At 44.1% G+C, this 16609-nt stretch overlaps 1 protein-coding gene across 2 annotated transcripts in view; it reads left to right on the top strand.

The window, feature by feature from the left end:
* The window catches only part of fam151a (family with sequence similarity 151 member A), a 37459-nt gene that overhangs the window by 4874 nt on the left and 15976 nt on the right, over positions 1-16609 (top strand). The window contains exons 2-4 of one of the 2 annotated variants that reach the window (XM_038794737.1): positions 9115-9267; positions 12314-12463; positions 16307-16469. In XM_038794737.1, coding sequence (XP_038650665.1) covers positions 9115-9267; positions 12314-12463; positions 16307-16469 — 466 coding nt within the window. Of the gene's footprint in view, positions 1-9093; positions 9268-12313; positions 12464-16306; positions 16470-16609 lie in introns of both variants that reach the window. The other variant, XM_038794735.1, reaches the window with a different exon arrangement.

Genomic DNA, 16609 nt, shown 5'->3' with positions numbered 1-16609 from the left:
TCAACACTCTGATAGTAATCTGATATGGATACACGAGTGGAATTGCCAATCTGATGAGGTATTCTGCGAAGTAACAAAATCTGAAATAATTAACAATATTCCAGTGTTGTTAGGTGAATTGGACATTCTGAATTCTCCCTCGGTGTACCCGAAGAGGTGCCGTACAGTGGCAACTAGGGGACTTTCACAGTAACTTCAGTGCAATGTTTTAGAAAAAAATTTAAAGTACCCAATTCATTTTTTCTCCAATTAAGGGGCAATTTAGTGTGGCCAATCCACCTATCCTCCACATATTTGGGTTGTGGGGGTGAGACCCACGCAGACACGAGGTGAATATGCAAACTCTACATGGAAAGTGACCCAGGGCCGGGATCAAACCGGGTCCTCAGCGCCGTGAGGCAGCAGTGCTAACCACTGCATTACTGTGCAGCCCAATAATTGCAGTGTTAATGTAAGCCTACTTGTGACATTAATAAAGATTATTTTTGTATTATCAAGAATTATGCAGTACAGGAAGAGGCCATTTACCCAGGCTGTTTGAGAGAGCTTTCTGATTAATCTTACTCCCTTGCTCCTGCCCCATAGCTCAAAACCGTATTGATAACATATGTTTTGGTCCTGTCCAAAGCTGGAGGATTACTGGAAGGAAGTGTTTAGGGTAATCTCTGAAGTGGTGCACGTGAAACTGGACCCAGGCCCTTGGGAGGCCATATTCGGGGTGTCGAACCAGCTGGGGTTGGAAACTGGCGCAAAGGTAGATGGTGTAGCCTTCGCCTCGTTGATCGCTCGAAGGCGGATCCTGTAAGGGTGGAGATCAACCTCTCCACCCTGTGCCCTGGTGTGGCGGGGGGACCTGTTAGAATTCTTAACGTTTGAAAATGTCAAATTTGAACTGAGGGGAAGGATGGAGGGGTTCTACAATTTGTGGGCGTTATTCATTATGCACTTTCGAGAATTGGATCACATCGAACATTAGGGGTGTTGGGGGCTGGGAGGGTTGGGGGAGGGGGACTGTATGTGTTAATGGTGACTATGGGTGATTCCTGATTTCTTTTTGTCATTTGTTTATGTTAACATGCAGGCTAATGTCTGGGGTTTGGTGGGAGGATGGGATCGTTGTTATTGATATGGGGATTGACATTACATTCGTTACTGATTACTATTTATTGTTGGGTGTAAATTTGGGATAAAATGTGAAAAAGGAGGAGAATTAAAAAATATTTTTAAAAAAAACGTATTGACAAATGCCAGTTAGGTGGCCGATTAATAGAAGATAACGACTCTTCCCTCCACTATTATGCTCACACTAAATTTTTAATTAGAATCTGTTGCTCCTTGTTTAACATATTGTACATGTGAATATGTACCTAAATTGTCTCTCTTCAGATTGAAGGTATCAATTACAAATCAACAGCAGGAGTAAAGCTCAATTTTGAATGAAATGCAATTCCTGTCAGACAACAACTTACATTTATATAGGGCTTTTAATATAGCAAAAGTTGGCCAGTTTCTCGGGAGAGTAATCAAACAAAATTTGACGCCAAGCCATATAAGGGGATATTAGGAGAGGTAAACAAATGCTTGGTCAAAGGTAGGCTATAAGGAGCAGCTTAAAGAGGGAGAAGATTCCATGGCTTTAGGCTAGGGCATCTGAAGGCCTGGCTGCCAATGGTGCAGTGACGAGAATTTGGGATGTGCAAGTGGCCTGAATGGAAGGAGCATGGAGATCTTGGAGGTTTGTAGAGTTATAGGGGGTACAGACATAAAGAAAGGCGAGATCATGGAGGGATTTGAAAACCAGGGTGAGAATTTCAAACAGTCAGCAGACACAAAGCTGCATTGCTACCATTACTTAATTTAACTATAATTGCAGGTTATGGTCAATATCATTATAGGCTTAAATATTAGTGATTACAGTCGAGGTAAATTGAGCCTCAATAATAATTTACAGATTTTAGTCCATCATGAATATAACCTAATTGTACGTTTCATGATGTATCATCATTTCATGTCCATGTATTTGTAGGGATTATGTGAGTTTTAAGTTCAGTGTATGATTAGCAAGCCTTCAGTATCAAAGCTATCTCTTGGCTTATATCCATAGAAACCATAGACCCCCTTCTTTAGTAGCCAATTGATTGTGCTGTCAGACAGAATCACAGAATTGTTACAGCAAGAAGGAGGATATTCAGTCTGCACTAGTTATCCAAAAGAGCAATTCACTTGGTGTAATCCTCTTGGCTTCTCCCCGTAACCCTACACATTTATCCTTCTCAGGTAATAGCCCAATTCCCTTTTTGAGTGCATCAATTGAAGTCTCCTCCACCACACTCCGTGCTGTTCTTCTCACTGACGCTCTGGGCATCACTTCAGGACCACATAAAGTCAAATAAGTGACAAACTCACCATATCAGCTTTCTTCAGTGTTCATTATTTTCAATTTAGCTAAACTGAGGCATACTGTAAACCTTTTCACTGACTTATACAGTATGTACTTCAAACTTTGAAAAAATTATAAATTTAGAGTACCTAATTATTTTTTTCAATTAAGGGGCAATTTAGTGCGGCCAATCCACCTACCCTGCACATCTCTGGGTTGTGAGGGTGAGACCCAAGCAGACATGGAGAATGTGCAAACGCCACACTGCCAGCGACTCGGGGCCGGGATCGAACCTAGGTGCTCCGTGCCATGAGGCAGCAGTGCTAACCACTGCGCCATGCACCGCCCACGTACTTCAAGCTTAAGCTACGAGCATTTAACACTCTCGACATTTATATGTTCGGCAAGGGCTGTGCAGTGCGCTCCCAGGTGAATGAAATCCAACATAAAAACCTTAAGATACCACAAAAGAAAATTTCCATTTCAATTAAGTGGCCAATTTGATTACATACATCCTTTCTAATGTGTCATTCAAATGCATCGGCAGTGCTTTAAGAATATAACTGATTGCCTATGGAAAGTCTTGCATGATAGTGTGCTCTTCTGATAACTGGCATCACAACTACTGAAAAATGCTGTCACTCACGGTACTGTCTGGTTTATCACTTTTAAAGCTTCATGAGCACATGAACCAAAGAAGAACCTCCTTCACAAGATTCACAAACAATCTGTTACGGTCCTACTGAATTGATTTCTTCTTATCTTGACTCCATTCCCACCCCCACCCCCCCCAGCTTCTCAAGTCTCTCCCCACCTACATCCATGACACTTCTGATGCTCTCTGTCACTTTACAACATTCCGATTTCCTTGCCCTAACTCTTTCCTCTTCACCATGGACAGTCAATCTGTCTACACATCAATCCTCCAACAGGATAGTTTGAGGGCTCTCTACTTCTTCCTTGAAATGAGGCCCAACCAAGCAACTCACCAAGGCTCCTTCGACAACGCCTTCCACACTGGTGATCTCGACCACCTGGAAGGGCAAAGTCAGCAGATACCTGGGTACACACTACATGCAAGTTCCTCTCCAAGGCACACCGTATTCTGACTTGGAACTATATCACTGTTCCTTTGCTGCCGCTGGGCCAAACTCCAGGAACTCCCTTCCTAACAGTACTGTGGGTGTACCTATATCACATGGACTGCAGCGGTCCAACAAGGCAGCTCAAAATCACGTTCTCAAGGGAAATTAGGAATGAGCAATAAATTACTGGCCTCGCCAGCAGCGCCCACATCCCATGAATCATTCAGAAAAAAAAAGTTTCCATCGACCACTACCCTCCTCCACCGGGTTGAACTTGTTCTCTCACTGAACAATTTCTTCTTTATTTCACCTCACTTCTTCTAAATGGCTGTGGATATCTGTACGGCACCTAGGTATGCCTGTCTTTTTCTTGGCTTTGTCAAACATTTCTTGCTCCAGTGCCACTCGGGGCCCCTCTTGCAATTCTTTCTCTGATATTTTGATCACTGTACCGGTGCCATTCCCTTCTCTCGCCCTGAATTGGAAACCTTCACCAACTTTGCTTTCAATTTTCATCCTTGTCTCAGTTTCTATCACCATCTCTTCCCTTCCCTTCTTTGATTTCACTGTCTCAATTTCTGGTGATAGGCAATCAACTTATATTTAATACGAGTCCATTGACTCCCACCGCTACCTCCACCACATTTCCTCACGCCCTACACCCTGGAAGGACCATATTCCATTCTCCCAGTTCCTCGATCTAAATTTCATCGGTTCCAATGATACAACCTTCTACATGGCTTTTCTGAGATGTCTTCTTTTATCCTCGTCCAAGGATTCATTTCCCCTCCACTGGGTTCACCACACTTCCCACAGTTCTGCTCTCACCCCATCCCCTCTCTCCCAGAAACATGAAAGGGATCCCCACTGGTCCTCATCATCTACCCCACCGGCCTCCATATTTAAGAAATAATTTCCCCCCATTTTAGCCACATCTAGCATGATGCCACCGCCAAACACATCTTCTTCTCCCCTTTCAGCATTCTATGACTCTATTCTGAAGGGACGGTTCCCTCCTTGAAACCTTGGTCCACACCTCAATCACCCTGATTCCCTTTCCCAGGCACCTTCTTTGCAATCACTAGATGTAACTGTCCCCCTTTTACCTCCTGTCTCCTCACCATCCCCAAACACTCCCTACAGGTGAGTGAAGGAGTAATTTATGTGTGTGCTCCTTTCAATGTACCGTACTGTATTTGCTGCTCATAATATGGTCTCCTTTATTCGATGACACCAAATGCAGATTGGGTGATTGCTTTGCAGAACACTTGTTTAGTCCTTCAGCATGACTGACCCCTATTTCTGGCAGCCCTAACATTTGAATTCTCCACCTTGCTCTCTGACATCTCTGTTCTTGACCTGCTTGCACTGTTCAAGTGAACTTTAACATATGTTTTGAGGAACTGCATTTTATCTTTTGATTAGGCAGTTTACAGCCTTCTGCACTCAACATTGAGTTCAACAATTTTAAACGGTAACCCCAATTTTGTTGTTTTTCTTTGAAAGTTTTGGTTTGTCTATTATTTTTGCTTTCATTTCGCAGAACACTTACTCTAGGCACATCCGTTGTTTCTTTTCTTTCCCATTGGCCCTGCCAGACCTATTCTTCTGTCATTCAATCTCCTGTCTTCCACCCTATCTATCATACACCTTCCTTTGCTCAAAACCGATCACATCTCTAACTTTTGCCAGTTCTGATGAAAGGATCTGAAGGGCAGCACGGTGGCCTAGTGGTTAGCACAACCGCCTCACGGCGCTGAGGTCCCAGGTTCGATCCCGGCTCTGGGTCACTGTCCGTGTGGAGTTTGCACATTCTCCCCGTGTCTGCGTGGGTTTCGCCCCCACAACCCAAAAATGTGCAGAGTAGGTGGATTGGCCATGCTAAATTGCCCCTTAATAAAAAAATAATTGGGTAATCTAAATTTTAAAAATAAATGAAAGGATCTGAAACACTAAATCTGTTTCTCTCTCCACAGATGCTGTCAGACCCTGTTTCTTTTTCTGTTTTTATTAAAGAATACTTAATTTGATTATATATAGTGAATCCTCACTTAAAGGAATTAATTATCTTTTTGGTTATAGCTATATTACAATATATTTTAGAGTATAAAACATGAAACCTCCAATACATAATGAAACAATTAATTACTGGTCGCGGTATAAACCAGTTACCCCACTGATGCTCGAATTTCTAGTTCTCCTAAGTCTACCTAGCTAAAGCTCCTGCTTTGCAACTGAATGAATTGATACCCAAACTGTTTAGTATCACAAGGAACCAACCTCACACAAGAGCCCAAAACCACCAATGTAATATTTCTGGCTTCAGGCTGCTTACTCACAATGAAGAAAAATACATTGCAAAATATTATGAGCTTAAAAATAAATCAACGAGGACAACAACATGCAATTTTCCATAAAAGGCAATGTGCCGGGCAGCACGGTGGCGCAGTGGGTTAGCCCTGTTGCCTCACGGCTCCGAGGTCCCAGGTTTGATCCCGGCTCTGGGTCACTGTCCGTGTGGAGTTTGCACATTATAGAACATAGAACATAGAACAGTACAGCACAGAACAGGCCCTTCGGCCCTCGATGTTGTGCCGAACAATGATCACCCCACTTAAACCCACGTAACCTGTATATCCGTAACCCAACAATCCCCCCATTATCCTTACACTACGGGCAATTTAGCATGGCCAATCCACCTAACCCGCACATCTTTGGATTCTCTTTGGATTCCTTTGGATTCTCCCCGTATTTGCAGGATAGGTGGATTGAACATGCTAAATTGCCCCTTAATTGGAAAAGAAATGAATTGGGTACTCCAAAATTTATAAAGAAAGGTAATGTGCCGAATAAGTTATTTGTTGTTGAATTTTACTGCTGATTGGCGGAGGATTGTTAGGGTCTAGGATCTGATTTCTTAGCCCAGTGAGTTCCCATTTCAACCTGCTGCTAGTGAGTCTCCTGCTGATAATGCCTCCACTTGACAAATCCAAACTTTTGGCAACAGAATAAATCTGTAAACAGTTTTGCATGAAGAGTTATGACCATATGATGCTGAGTATATACGTGGGAAAGGGATCCAGAAATTGCCATGTGTTATTGTTGCGTGTTTGCACCTTTCCTGCTTTCATGACTCTTTCCTGAAGTAACTTCCTTCAGTTGTTACAGGATCTTCACAAATTGCTGGCCTTGCTTTGTCTGGACGTTACATCAGAAGTTGGTGAGATGAAGATTTAAAAATGAAACTTATCTACAAGTCAAACCACGAAAAGATGCTGTCAGCACGTAGAAATTGTTTCTGGAATAGCAGTGAAAAATGATCCTGTACATGAGGTTGCTTACCCTTTAATCAGATTGCAATGATCAAACACTGCAATTCAAGGCCTCTCCCTGCATCATCCTATTTTTTGTTACACTCAAGAGTCATGCAGCTCCATAATTACCTTGTAATTATCTTCATTACAGACACCACAGAGCTCCAAGGACTGACAATGCCTTTTACGGATGAATTCTCTAAAGCACTAGAAATGTTAATGATACTGTTTAATGATTTACAGATTTGGGCAGAGTTTTGTTGGTTGAGATACACCCTGTTTGAATTTCACCTCAATTACTCACTGCAGACATACTACATTCATTAAAATCTTCAATCTGGCCCTTACACCCTCGCACAAACACTTAATTTGCCCTGCTCCAAAATATTCTCCCTTCTTCGGAATGTGGTGAATGATCCTGGGGAAGGGAGGGTTGGGGGAAGATGTTGTGAGTGCCAGTGGTGATTGAATTAAATTTTCGTGAGGTCAGATAACCCCGTACAGACTGTGTAGTCACACCTGAGATTTTACTGATCTATATAGCTTAAAACCATATTTATCTGCTCCACTTAGGCTATTGCTTTTAGGTTTGCAGTTATAATTGCTATTGACATTGAATTGTGAGGTTACTACTGTGCTTATTTTCTCCGACTAATTGCAGAGCAGAGGAACCAGTGGGGAGGAGCCCCAGTCCCTTTTTATATCTCGGGTTACAGCGTCCCTGATTCATGTGTCTAGGTTGAGCTCCTCCCAGATTCAATCAGGCAGCTGAGAAGATCAAAACAGGACTTTCCAAGCTTTGTGGGTTGCATCAACTGGGGGTCACACACGCTCCTTAAAAATGTGTTCCTCTTAGTTTGCAAATAGTTTGCAATATTAATGCCCTGATATTGCATTTATTTGCCAATGAAGGTTCAGCACTAAGAACAACACTTTCCAACTTCCACATGCACAAAATTCAAGTAGGACAAACCAACATAAATAAAGCCACAAATACAAATTTTTTTGTCAGGTTTCAAGAGCGCTGTATTCAGGATGTGGGGTTTGCATGTGGCTTTCAGAGTGCAGTTTAGACTTCACTAATGTAAAAGATTTGAGTTTCCCAAGAGGGGAAACAAAGACTTGCATTTATATAGCGCCTTACACAATGTCAGGATGTCCCAAAACCCTTTACGGCCAATGAAATACTTTTTGAAGTGTAGTCTCTGTTGCAATGTAGGAAATGCAGCAGCCAATTTGTACACAGCAAGCAAACAGTAATGAGATGATGACCAGATAATCTTTTTTAGTGATGTTAGTTGAGGAATAAATATGGGGCAGAACCCTGGGGAGAACTCCTCTATTCTTCTGCATAGAACCACGGGATCTTCTACAGCCACCTGAAATAAAGATGAGCAGAAAGATATTGGAACTTTTGGTCATGGGTATTGTAATGAACTCCAATTGGCTTTATTGGTTGGCCAATTGGAGTATGAGCTCCCTTCAATGATAGCTCATTGAGGGGGCCCATATAAGTACCTGTGTAGGCTTTGTGAGCCAGTCTTAAGTTGACTGGACTGCTAGCAGCACTGTTTGTATCTGCTCCTGTAATATCGTTATTGTAAATAAATATTGGTGTGGTGATGGAACTCCTGCCTCCCGTGGATTACTACAGGTGTCTTGACTTAAGATGTGCAGAAATCCATCTCCATGTATGAGTCGCTAAACCGAGCCACCGAGAAATCCACATGGTTAGAGTTTTCATGTGCTTGATATGGAATTCAAACTCTTCTCTGCAGGACACACATGCCTAAATCCAGGATGTCCAGACCTACCAGGTTTGTCCAGAATGCTGGTAAACATCCTGTTGCTTGTCCACTTAGGACTACATTAGCAATAAGTATTTGGCTTGTCGAATTAGTTGGATTCACGAGAAAATAATTCACCAATTGACAGTGACTGGTCTATTCTTCCAGCTGCCATTGATAAGCCAGGTTGGTTTATCAATCATCAACACATGAAGTGGGACATATGGGGGTTAGAATCGGAGGATAACATGGGTAACATCAGGAAGGACGTCAAGGAAGATGTTAAATGGGTACTACTGCAGTCTTAGTATGTTCAGATAAAGGCATGAACCCCATTCCTGTGTCACGTAAACCTTACCAATGAATGAGGTTTCATTGATACTGATATAGAAGAAATAAATCCAGTAACTTGCGCAAGTACTTTTTAATGTCTCAAAGCAATAAAATACCAGTCACAGTTGTGTGAGCCAAAAGATGGGGAGGGGGTTACGTGATCAAATTGAGTGGCAGGTTAAAAATAAAATTAGCATTCTTATTTGCACCTTCAGACAGGGGCTTCAAGGTAGATGGATCTTTCAGCCCAGGCGGGGACCTACTGGACTACTTGCTTCAACATGGAATGATCGACAGGAAGGATGGGCTGTTGGTTACATGGTACCATGCTGCAAACAGCAAGAGCCAAATGGAGAAGGCCCTGAAAGGTAAGCATCCAGAACAAGAGTTTACATCAAAGGAAGTAAATAATAAATAAGAACAAAGTTTACCATAGAGGTTTACCAGAGAATAAGTTAACAGAGAAGACCATTTAAGAGGATGGTATAAATATAACCACGAGGTGGTGAGACATGTTTCTGGAGAGAAAGGATTGAGAGATGTGTGAAAAGGTGAGGTTGATTTAGATTCTCCACAAAGCGTCACAAAAGTAATCATCCAACTTCACATTTCTACTCTTAAAACCTGGCCTGCTGTTCTTCACTTACAACATTCCTCACCCACTTTTCCATTGCTGGTTCCAGTGCAGAGAAATATCAAGTATTCCTGGAGAATTTGAGATATATTTATTCTCCAATGTTTTAACCAATTAACAAGGGAGTGATTGTTGGGGATAAATCATTGTTGCCCTTGTCAGTTTACCCTCCAGTGTTAGGACTCCTATCTCTGTTTGAGAAAATTGTGAACTCATGCCCCACTCTGTCTTTAGCTTGTAACTTTGTATCTTGGGCTAAAACCTCAGTACAGTACTGAGGGATGCTCTCCCATGGGTGAGGTGCTGAGGGAATGCTGTCCCGTGGGTGAGCTGCTGAGGGGATGCTTCCCCGGGGGTGAGCTGCTGAGGGGATGCTGCCCCGGGGGTGAGCTGCTGAGGGGATGCTGCCCCGGGGGTGAGCTGCTGAGGGGATGCTGCCCCGGGGGTGAGCTGTTGAGGGGATGCTGCCCCGGGGGTGAGGTGCTGAGGGGATGCTGCCTCGGGGGTGAGCTGCTGAGGGAATGCTGTCCCGGGGGTGAGCTGCTGAGGGGATGCTGCCCCGGGGGTGAGCTGCTGAGGGGATGCTGCCCCGGGGGTGAGCTGCTGTGGGGATGCTGTCCCGGGGGTGAGCTGCTGAGGGGATGCTGCCCCGGGGGTGAGCTGCTGAGGGGATGCTGCCCCGGGGGTGAGCTGCTGAAGGGATGCTGTCCCGGGGGTGAGCTGCTGAGGGGATGCTGTCCCGGGGGTGAGCTGCTGAGGGGATGCTGTCCCGGAGGTGAGCTGCTGAGGGGATGCTGCCCCGGGGGTGAGCTGCTGAGGGGATGCTGCCCTGGGGGTGAGCTGCTGAGGGAATGCTGTCCCGTGGGTGAGCTGCTGAGGGGATGCTGTCCCGTGGGTGAGCTGCTGAGGGGATGCTGTCCCGGGGGTGAGCTGCTGAGGGGATGCTGTCCCGGGGGTGAGCTGCTGAAGGGATGCTGCCCCGGGGGTGAGCTGCTGAGGGGACGCTGCCCCGGGGGTGAGCTGCTGAGGGGATGCTGCCCCGGGGGTGAGCTGCTGAGGGGATGCTGCCCCGGGGGTGAGCTGCTGTGGGGATGCTGTCCCGGGGGTGAGCTGCTGAGGGGATGCTGCCCCGGGGGTGAGCTGCTGAGGGGATGCTGCCCCGGGGGTGAGCTGCTGAGGGGATGCTGCCCCGGGGGTGAGCTGCTGAGGGGATGCTGCCCCGGGGGTGAGCTGCTGAGCTAAGATCTCATCTAATTGATTTGCTAGATATTCAAGTGTACTGACCCTCCCATGAACCAAGTTTTCATTTCAGCTGTGAATGGAATAGTTTGTCACAAGGCTAATGATTAACATATATGCAATTAAGACCATGTGGGATGACCACCTCACTTTCCTGTTTGCTCCAAAAGGTGTTACTTCCAAGTTAAAGTTATATGCAATTTAAGGCATTTTTCACAGAAGCAGCAAGGTATCCAAAATTAGATGAATGGTGTTGTAAAAGACTGCAGCATATATTCCCAGATCAACAGGTCTTGAAACCAATTGAGTTTAAAGCCACAATGTGCATTCCGTGTATTATTTGATGAATGTTTGTTTATACTCATTCTGGTTTCATATCTACGAATGCCCAGATCAAATATATCCTGGACAAGACTGTTGCAGCCTGGCTTTGTGTACTGCAACCAAAATCTGGACACATGTCTCTGTCTTATAGTTTAGTAACACCAGTAGATTCTAAAACATACTTATCCCAAGTATCTTAAATCACATATTAAAACCTATTTGATGCAGGGTGAAAATTCTGCTTTCACTACAGGTTAGGAAAGGATAATTTTGTAAACTAGCTGCCGGGAGCAAAGGTCTGAAAGGAAGCTATCCAGAACCATCCAAGGACACGAGGGAAAGTTCAAGTGGTATCAGTAGCTTAATGGCAAAGGACCACAGAGTTAAACAAGGGCTATGTCCATAATGTCTGCCACTGAACACTCATAGTCATCACCAGTTTGCTGCAGTGATTCTATTTATTTAGTGCAGCTCTAAGCCTAACAACAATCACCCAATGTGATGGGGAGAGGGGGATTTGATGGAAATGATGCACTCAAGACTTTAGAGGTTTTCTTGTTTATACAAGCACAGCTCAAGCATTTCCTAAATGACCAGTATTAATATAATATTGTTCATATCGTGAGGACTGCGGCTGCACCATTCCGGGAACTAGGAGAGCAAAAAGCCCCCTGTTAATAAAAGACAACAGTCTCACTGCTTAACTGGCTCAGTGTTTTGTATGGAACTAAACCGTATGGACCACCATCCCCAAGTTCAATGTCTGGAATGTGTTAAGGTAGCTGCTTGCAGGTGGAACAGCAAGTAAGAGTACTGCAGCGTTTCTGAGCACATCTAGATATGGGTGGAATTTAAATAATGCCTTGAATGTAGAAAATCAAACTCACAGAAGCATAATCAGACAAAAATAAAACCTGACTTGAAAGGCATGGTTAGAGATTCTTATGAATGCTGTCAGAGGAACTCCCAAGCTAGCAGTCAGTGACACAGTATAATACATTGGCCCATTGTGCACTGGTCCTTCTGTGAACCAAGGTCGGTGGGGGAGGGCTTATTGCATATCCCATCTTGACACACACACACATACACACCCCTTCCTGGCAGCAGCAGATGTCAGTGGCATCATTCTGCTTTACCCGAAAGAGAAGGAAGGGTGGAGAAAGCCACAACGAAAAAGGACAGCACTCACAGCCTGATTATTGTATATCTGTTTGCAGGCAGTGCAATGGTACTGGAGGCCGATGTCAATATTGAAGGACTCAACACTCTAAACGAGACTGGCACTCCGATCATGGCTCACCCCCCTGATGTCTACAGTGATAATACCTTGCAGGAGTGGCTGGATGCCGTAATTCGATCCAAAAAAGGTAAAACTCACCTGTGTCATCTGAACAAAATCAAGATTTCCTTCTTTTTCATCCACATTGAGGTTATCTGAAAACTTTATTAATGCTCTTGTTACTGTTAAACTTGACTAAAGCCACACAGTGCTGGCCAACCTCCCTAGTCTTACCTGTCACAATAGAGTTATAGAGGTCTACAGCACAGTCAGGCCCCTCAGCCCATCGCATCTGTGTCAATCAAAAACAACCACCTAAGTATTCTAATCCCATTTTCCAGCACTTGGCCCATAGCCTTGTATGCTTTGGCATTGCAAATACCTCCTGGTAAATCTCCTCGGCATCCCTTCAAGTGCTATCACATCCCTCCTATAATGTGGATTCCAGAACTGCACACAATACTCTAGCTGTGGCCTAACCAACGTTTTATACAGTTCCAGCATAACCTCCCTGCTCTTAAACTCTATGCCTCGGCTAATAAAGGCAAGAATACCATACGCCAACCACTGTATCCACCTGCTCTGCTACCTTAAGGGACCAGAGTACATGCAGACCAAGGTCCCTCTGATAACAAATAAATTCCACTGACATGAGAATTCTGAGCTGGATATTGATAACCACACTGTATTTCAGACAAGGCAAGGAGAGTGTGAGTTGGGCAGCTTTCTCCTCAGTTTATTCCCAACTGAGCTTAAAAAATACTTTCAAAACATCAAACTTTTAATAAGGCTCAGGGAGTCTAAAGTAAGCAAAAAGAAAACAACATTTTATTGTGGGCAGCATGGTAGCACAGTGGTTTGCACAGTTGCTTCACGGCTCCAGGGTCCCAGGTTTGATTCCCGGCTCGGTCACTGTCTGTGCGGAGTCTGCACGTTCTCCCCGTGCCTGCGTGGGTTTCTTCCGGGTGCTCCGGTTTCCTCCCACAGTCCAAAGATGTGCAGGTTAGGTGGATTGGCCATGCTAAATTGCCCTTAGTGTCCAAAAACATGTTAAGTGGGGGTTACCGGGCTACGGGGATAGGGTAGATACGTGCGCTTCAGTAGGGTGCTCTTTGGAAGGGCCGGTGCAGGCTTGATGGGCCGAATGGCCTCCTTCTGCACTGTAAATTCTATCTATCTATTCATTTTACAACAATTATATTTATATATAATATATATATATAATACAATATATATATAGTATTGGAAGAACCTTACCAGGTACTCTCACCTGCCGCTCGGTTCCAGACTGGCCGACCTTTTATGCAAGAACGGGTAAGCTACCTCTGTACTCCTCAAGGAGTCGGGAAACTAATCATCCCCACATTGTATGTCCCATGCAGGTTATTACAAAACTCATCAGGTGATTACAATAAATTACTAGGGCCTTACCTTTAAATTGTTTCTTTCCAGCAATTAAAATAATTTCAGTTCAAATAAACAAACTGGTCTCCTCCTGAAGTGTCTTGCTGGTCATTTAGCTGAAGTCATATGATTTCTTGGAAAAGTCATGCTTGCTCACACAGTCCAAGGTGAACTCATGACCTGTTTTTTTAAAACAAAAATCCAGGTCAGTTCACAAATTCGAGCTGCCAAGGCCCCAATCCTCTGATGTGGCCTGGCTCGCGATCGGGACCCACCAATCGGCGGGCCGGCCTCTCTGCCTGGGGGCCTCCTTTCTTCCGCACCAGCCCCTGTAGCCCTACGCCATGCTGCGTTGGGGCCGGTGCGTTGAAGGGAGCCACTGTGCATGCGCGCGTTGGTGCAACTGCGCATGCGCGGATCCCACGGCACCCAGTTCACGCCAGGATCAGCAGCTGGAGCGGCGTGAACCGTTCCAGTGCATGCTGGCCCCCCGTAGGGGCTATAATTGCTGATCCTGAGGCCGTGTTGATGCTGTCGAGAAACGCGATGGCGTTTCCGACGGCGTCAACACTTAGCCTCAGGATCACAGAATCCCGCCCCGGCTTCTGGTAATCAGGCCTAATACCCCTTTTGTGTGGCTTAGTGTAATATAAATGAAATTATGTATTAACCTACATATTCAGTTCAGAATTTATTTTTTAATAGGAAGTAGTTTTATACCTTTCTTTGGATAGAAAAATCTGAGATACAATAGGGGAAGAGATCTTCATATTAACCACAATAAAATTAACAGTTCAATAATGAATTTCAACACCAATTGATTTTGTAAACATCAGTGCACTTTTCCATGAAGAAAATGCCCCTACAATAGTCTCATTCTGTTGCACCATATTACTAGCCCAAGATTGCCACAGAGAGGTCATGTTAATGTAATGCCCATTAACCAATGCCAAAAGGCAACAGGCATTGAGAAAAGCAAGTTGGAACAAATTATTCTTACTCATTTCGTGCAGAACAAAATGGAGAAGTAATTTCTTGTTTTTTAAAAAAGCATTCTGAAGAGTGAACATAGGCGCTCTAGGGTTTAGCTTTCATTCCAGAGGTGGCAAAACTGATCCATTGGATTTTTAATGGCCTTGATTACAGATAACTGCTCAATATTTGGATTAATCATCAAGGTTTCCATTTGTTTTAAAAAAACCATATTTTTTCACTTTGTAATTTTCAAGATGTAAAAGCGTTTCATTTTTTTAGTGACAGGAAAGAACCATCAAACATAATCAGGATTGACCCTTTCTCATAATTCAAACCCCTCCCAGTGATTTGGCTTAGAACATAGAACATAGAACATAGAACAGTACAGCACAGAACAGGCCCTTCGGCCCTCAATGTTGTGCCGAGCCATGATCACCCTACTCAAACCCACGTATCTACCCTATACCCGTAACCCAACAACCTCCCCCCTTAACCTTACGTTTTAGGACACTATGGGCAATTTAGCATGGCCAATCCACCTAACCCGCACATCTTTGGACTGTGGGAGGAAACCGGAGCACCCGGAGGAAACCCACGCACACAGGGGGAGGACGTGCAGACTCCACACAGACAGTGACCCAGCCGGGAATCGAACCTGGGACCCTGGAGCTGTGAAGCATTTATGCTAACCACCATGCTACCCTGCTTCTTAATTGTGACATCTTCATTTTTTAATCGCTACCTGATGGTATTTGAATCTCTCACTAGTGTGAAAGATTAGCATGAATTAACCTCATCGGCCACCTTCCTCATCTTGAAAACATCATTGCGAAGTTAGGCTTGGCTTCTTGTCAAAGTTGTTAGTCAATACATGTTAAAAATAGAAAGCATTTTTTGGTTGACCCTTGGACCACTCCACACCCAATATGTTTCCTGGCTGAGAATAAGTCTACAATTGATGTCTTCCTAAGCCTATTATTTATCCAATGTTTATATTTTGTATCTATTCCATGATTCCTTTATAGAGTGTTGCAAAGTTCAGTGCCTCCTTTACAGTACAGTATTAATGCAGCCCTGATTTCACAGTAGTGTTACAGTATGAGCAAGGGGATATCTTTCTAAAGCAGCAGTGCCTCCACTGATAGATCTAATGGCTGTGAATGGCAGGACAGTAGTAGCAATAACTGGGGATGTAATAGCTGTGTTGGACAGTGTATTTCCTCGACGTAGTTGGAATTAATGCTGGCCCTTCCGATACAGTTGGGCACTGCAGCTTTCTCATGGCTGATCTGTATGAATCACTCCCAACATTGGGGAAAATCTGCATTCATAAAATGGAGGTCAAAATAATACTTTGCAGACACAATCTTGTGAATGGCTGATGCCAGTGGAGCTTTTGAATGTACCCGGCAATATAAACATGGTGGATTATTGATTAGAAACCCCAGAATGTTAAATATGAGGGGTCCAAGACATGGACACCATTGGATTAGAAAGGGTTCAAAGACATATCAAAGGGTCTGAGGAAGTAAAATTAATGTAATTTTCCTAGGTATCAAGCTGGATTTCAAAAGCATTCACGCAGTAAACCCTTCCCTGGACATCCTGGTGAAAAAATACAATGAAGTGAGTTTCAACAGGCCGGTCTGGTTGAACGCTGACATTCTCATTGGTCCAAATGTCCCAGGATTCGTTCAGCCCGTCAATGCCTCCAGGTAACTTTAATCTTGGCGCGCTGCTATTTTCAAACCGAACTTCAACGTTACTGGACACCCATTTTTATTTTGCATCAGCCATACTTTTTTTTAAAAAAATGTATTTTGTGGGATGTGGGCATCACTGGTAAGGACAACAC

This window comes from Scyliorhinus canicula, chromosome 4, assembly GCF_902713615.1.
Source record: "Scyliorhinus canicula chromosome 4, sScyCan1.1, whole genome shotgun sequence".
NCBI lineage: Eukaryota > Metazoa > Chordata > Chondrichthyes > Carcharhiniformes > Scyliorhinidae > Scyliorhinus > Scyliorhinus canicula.
Note: the sequence above shows the minus strand (reverse complement) of the source record. Positions and strands in the feature narration are given on the sequence as shown.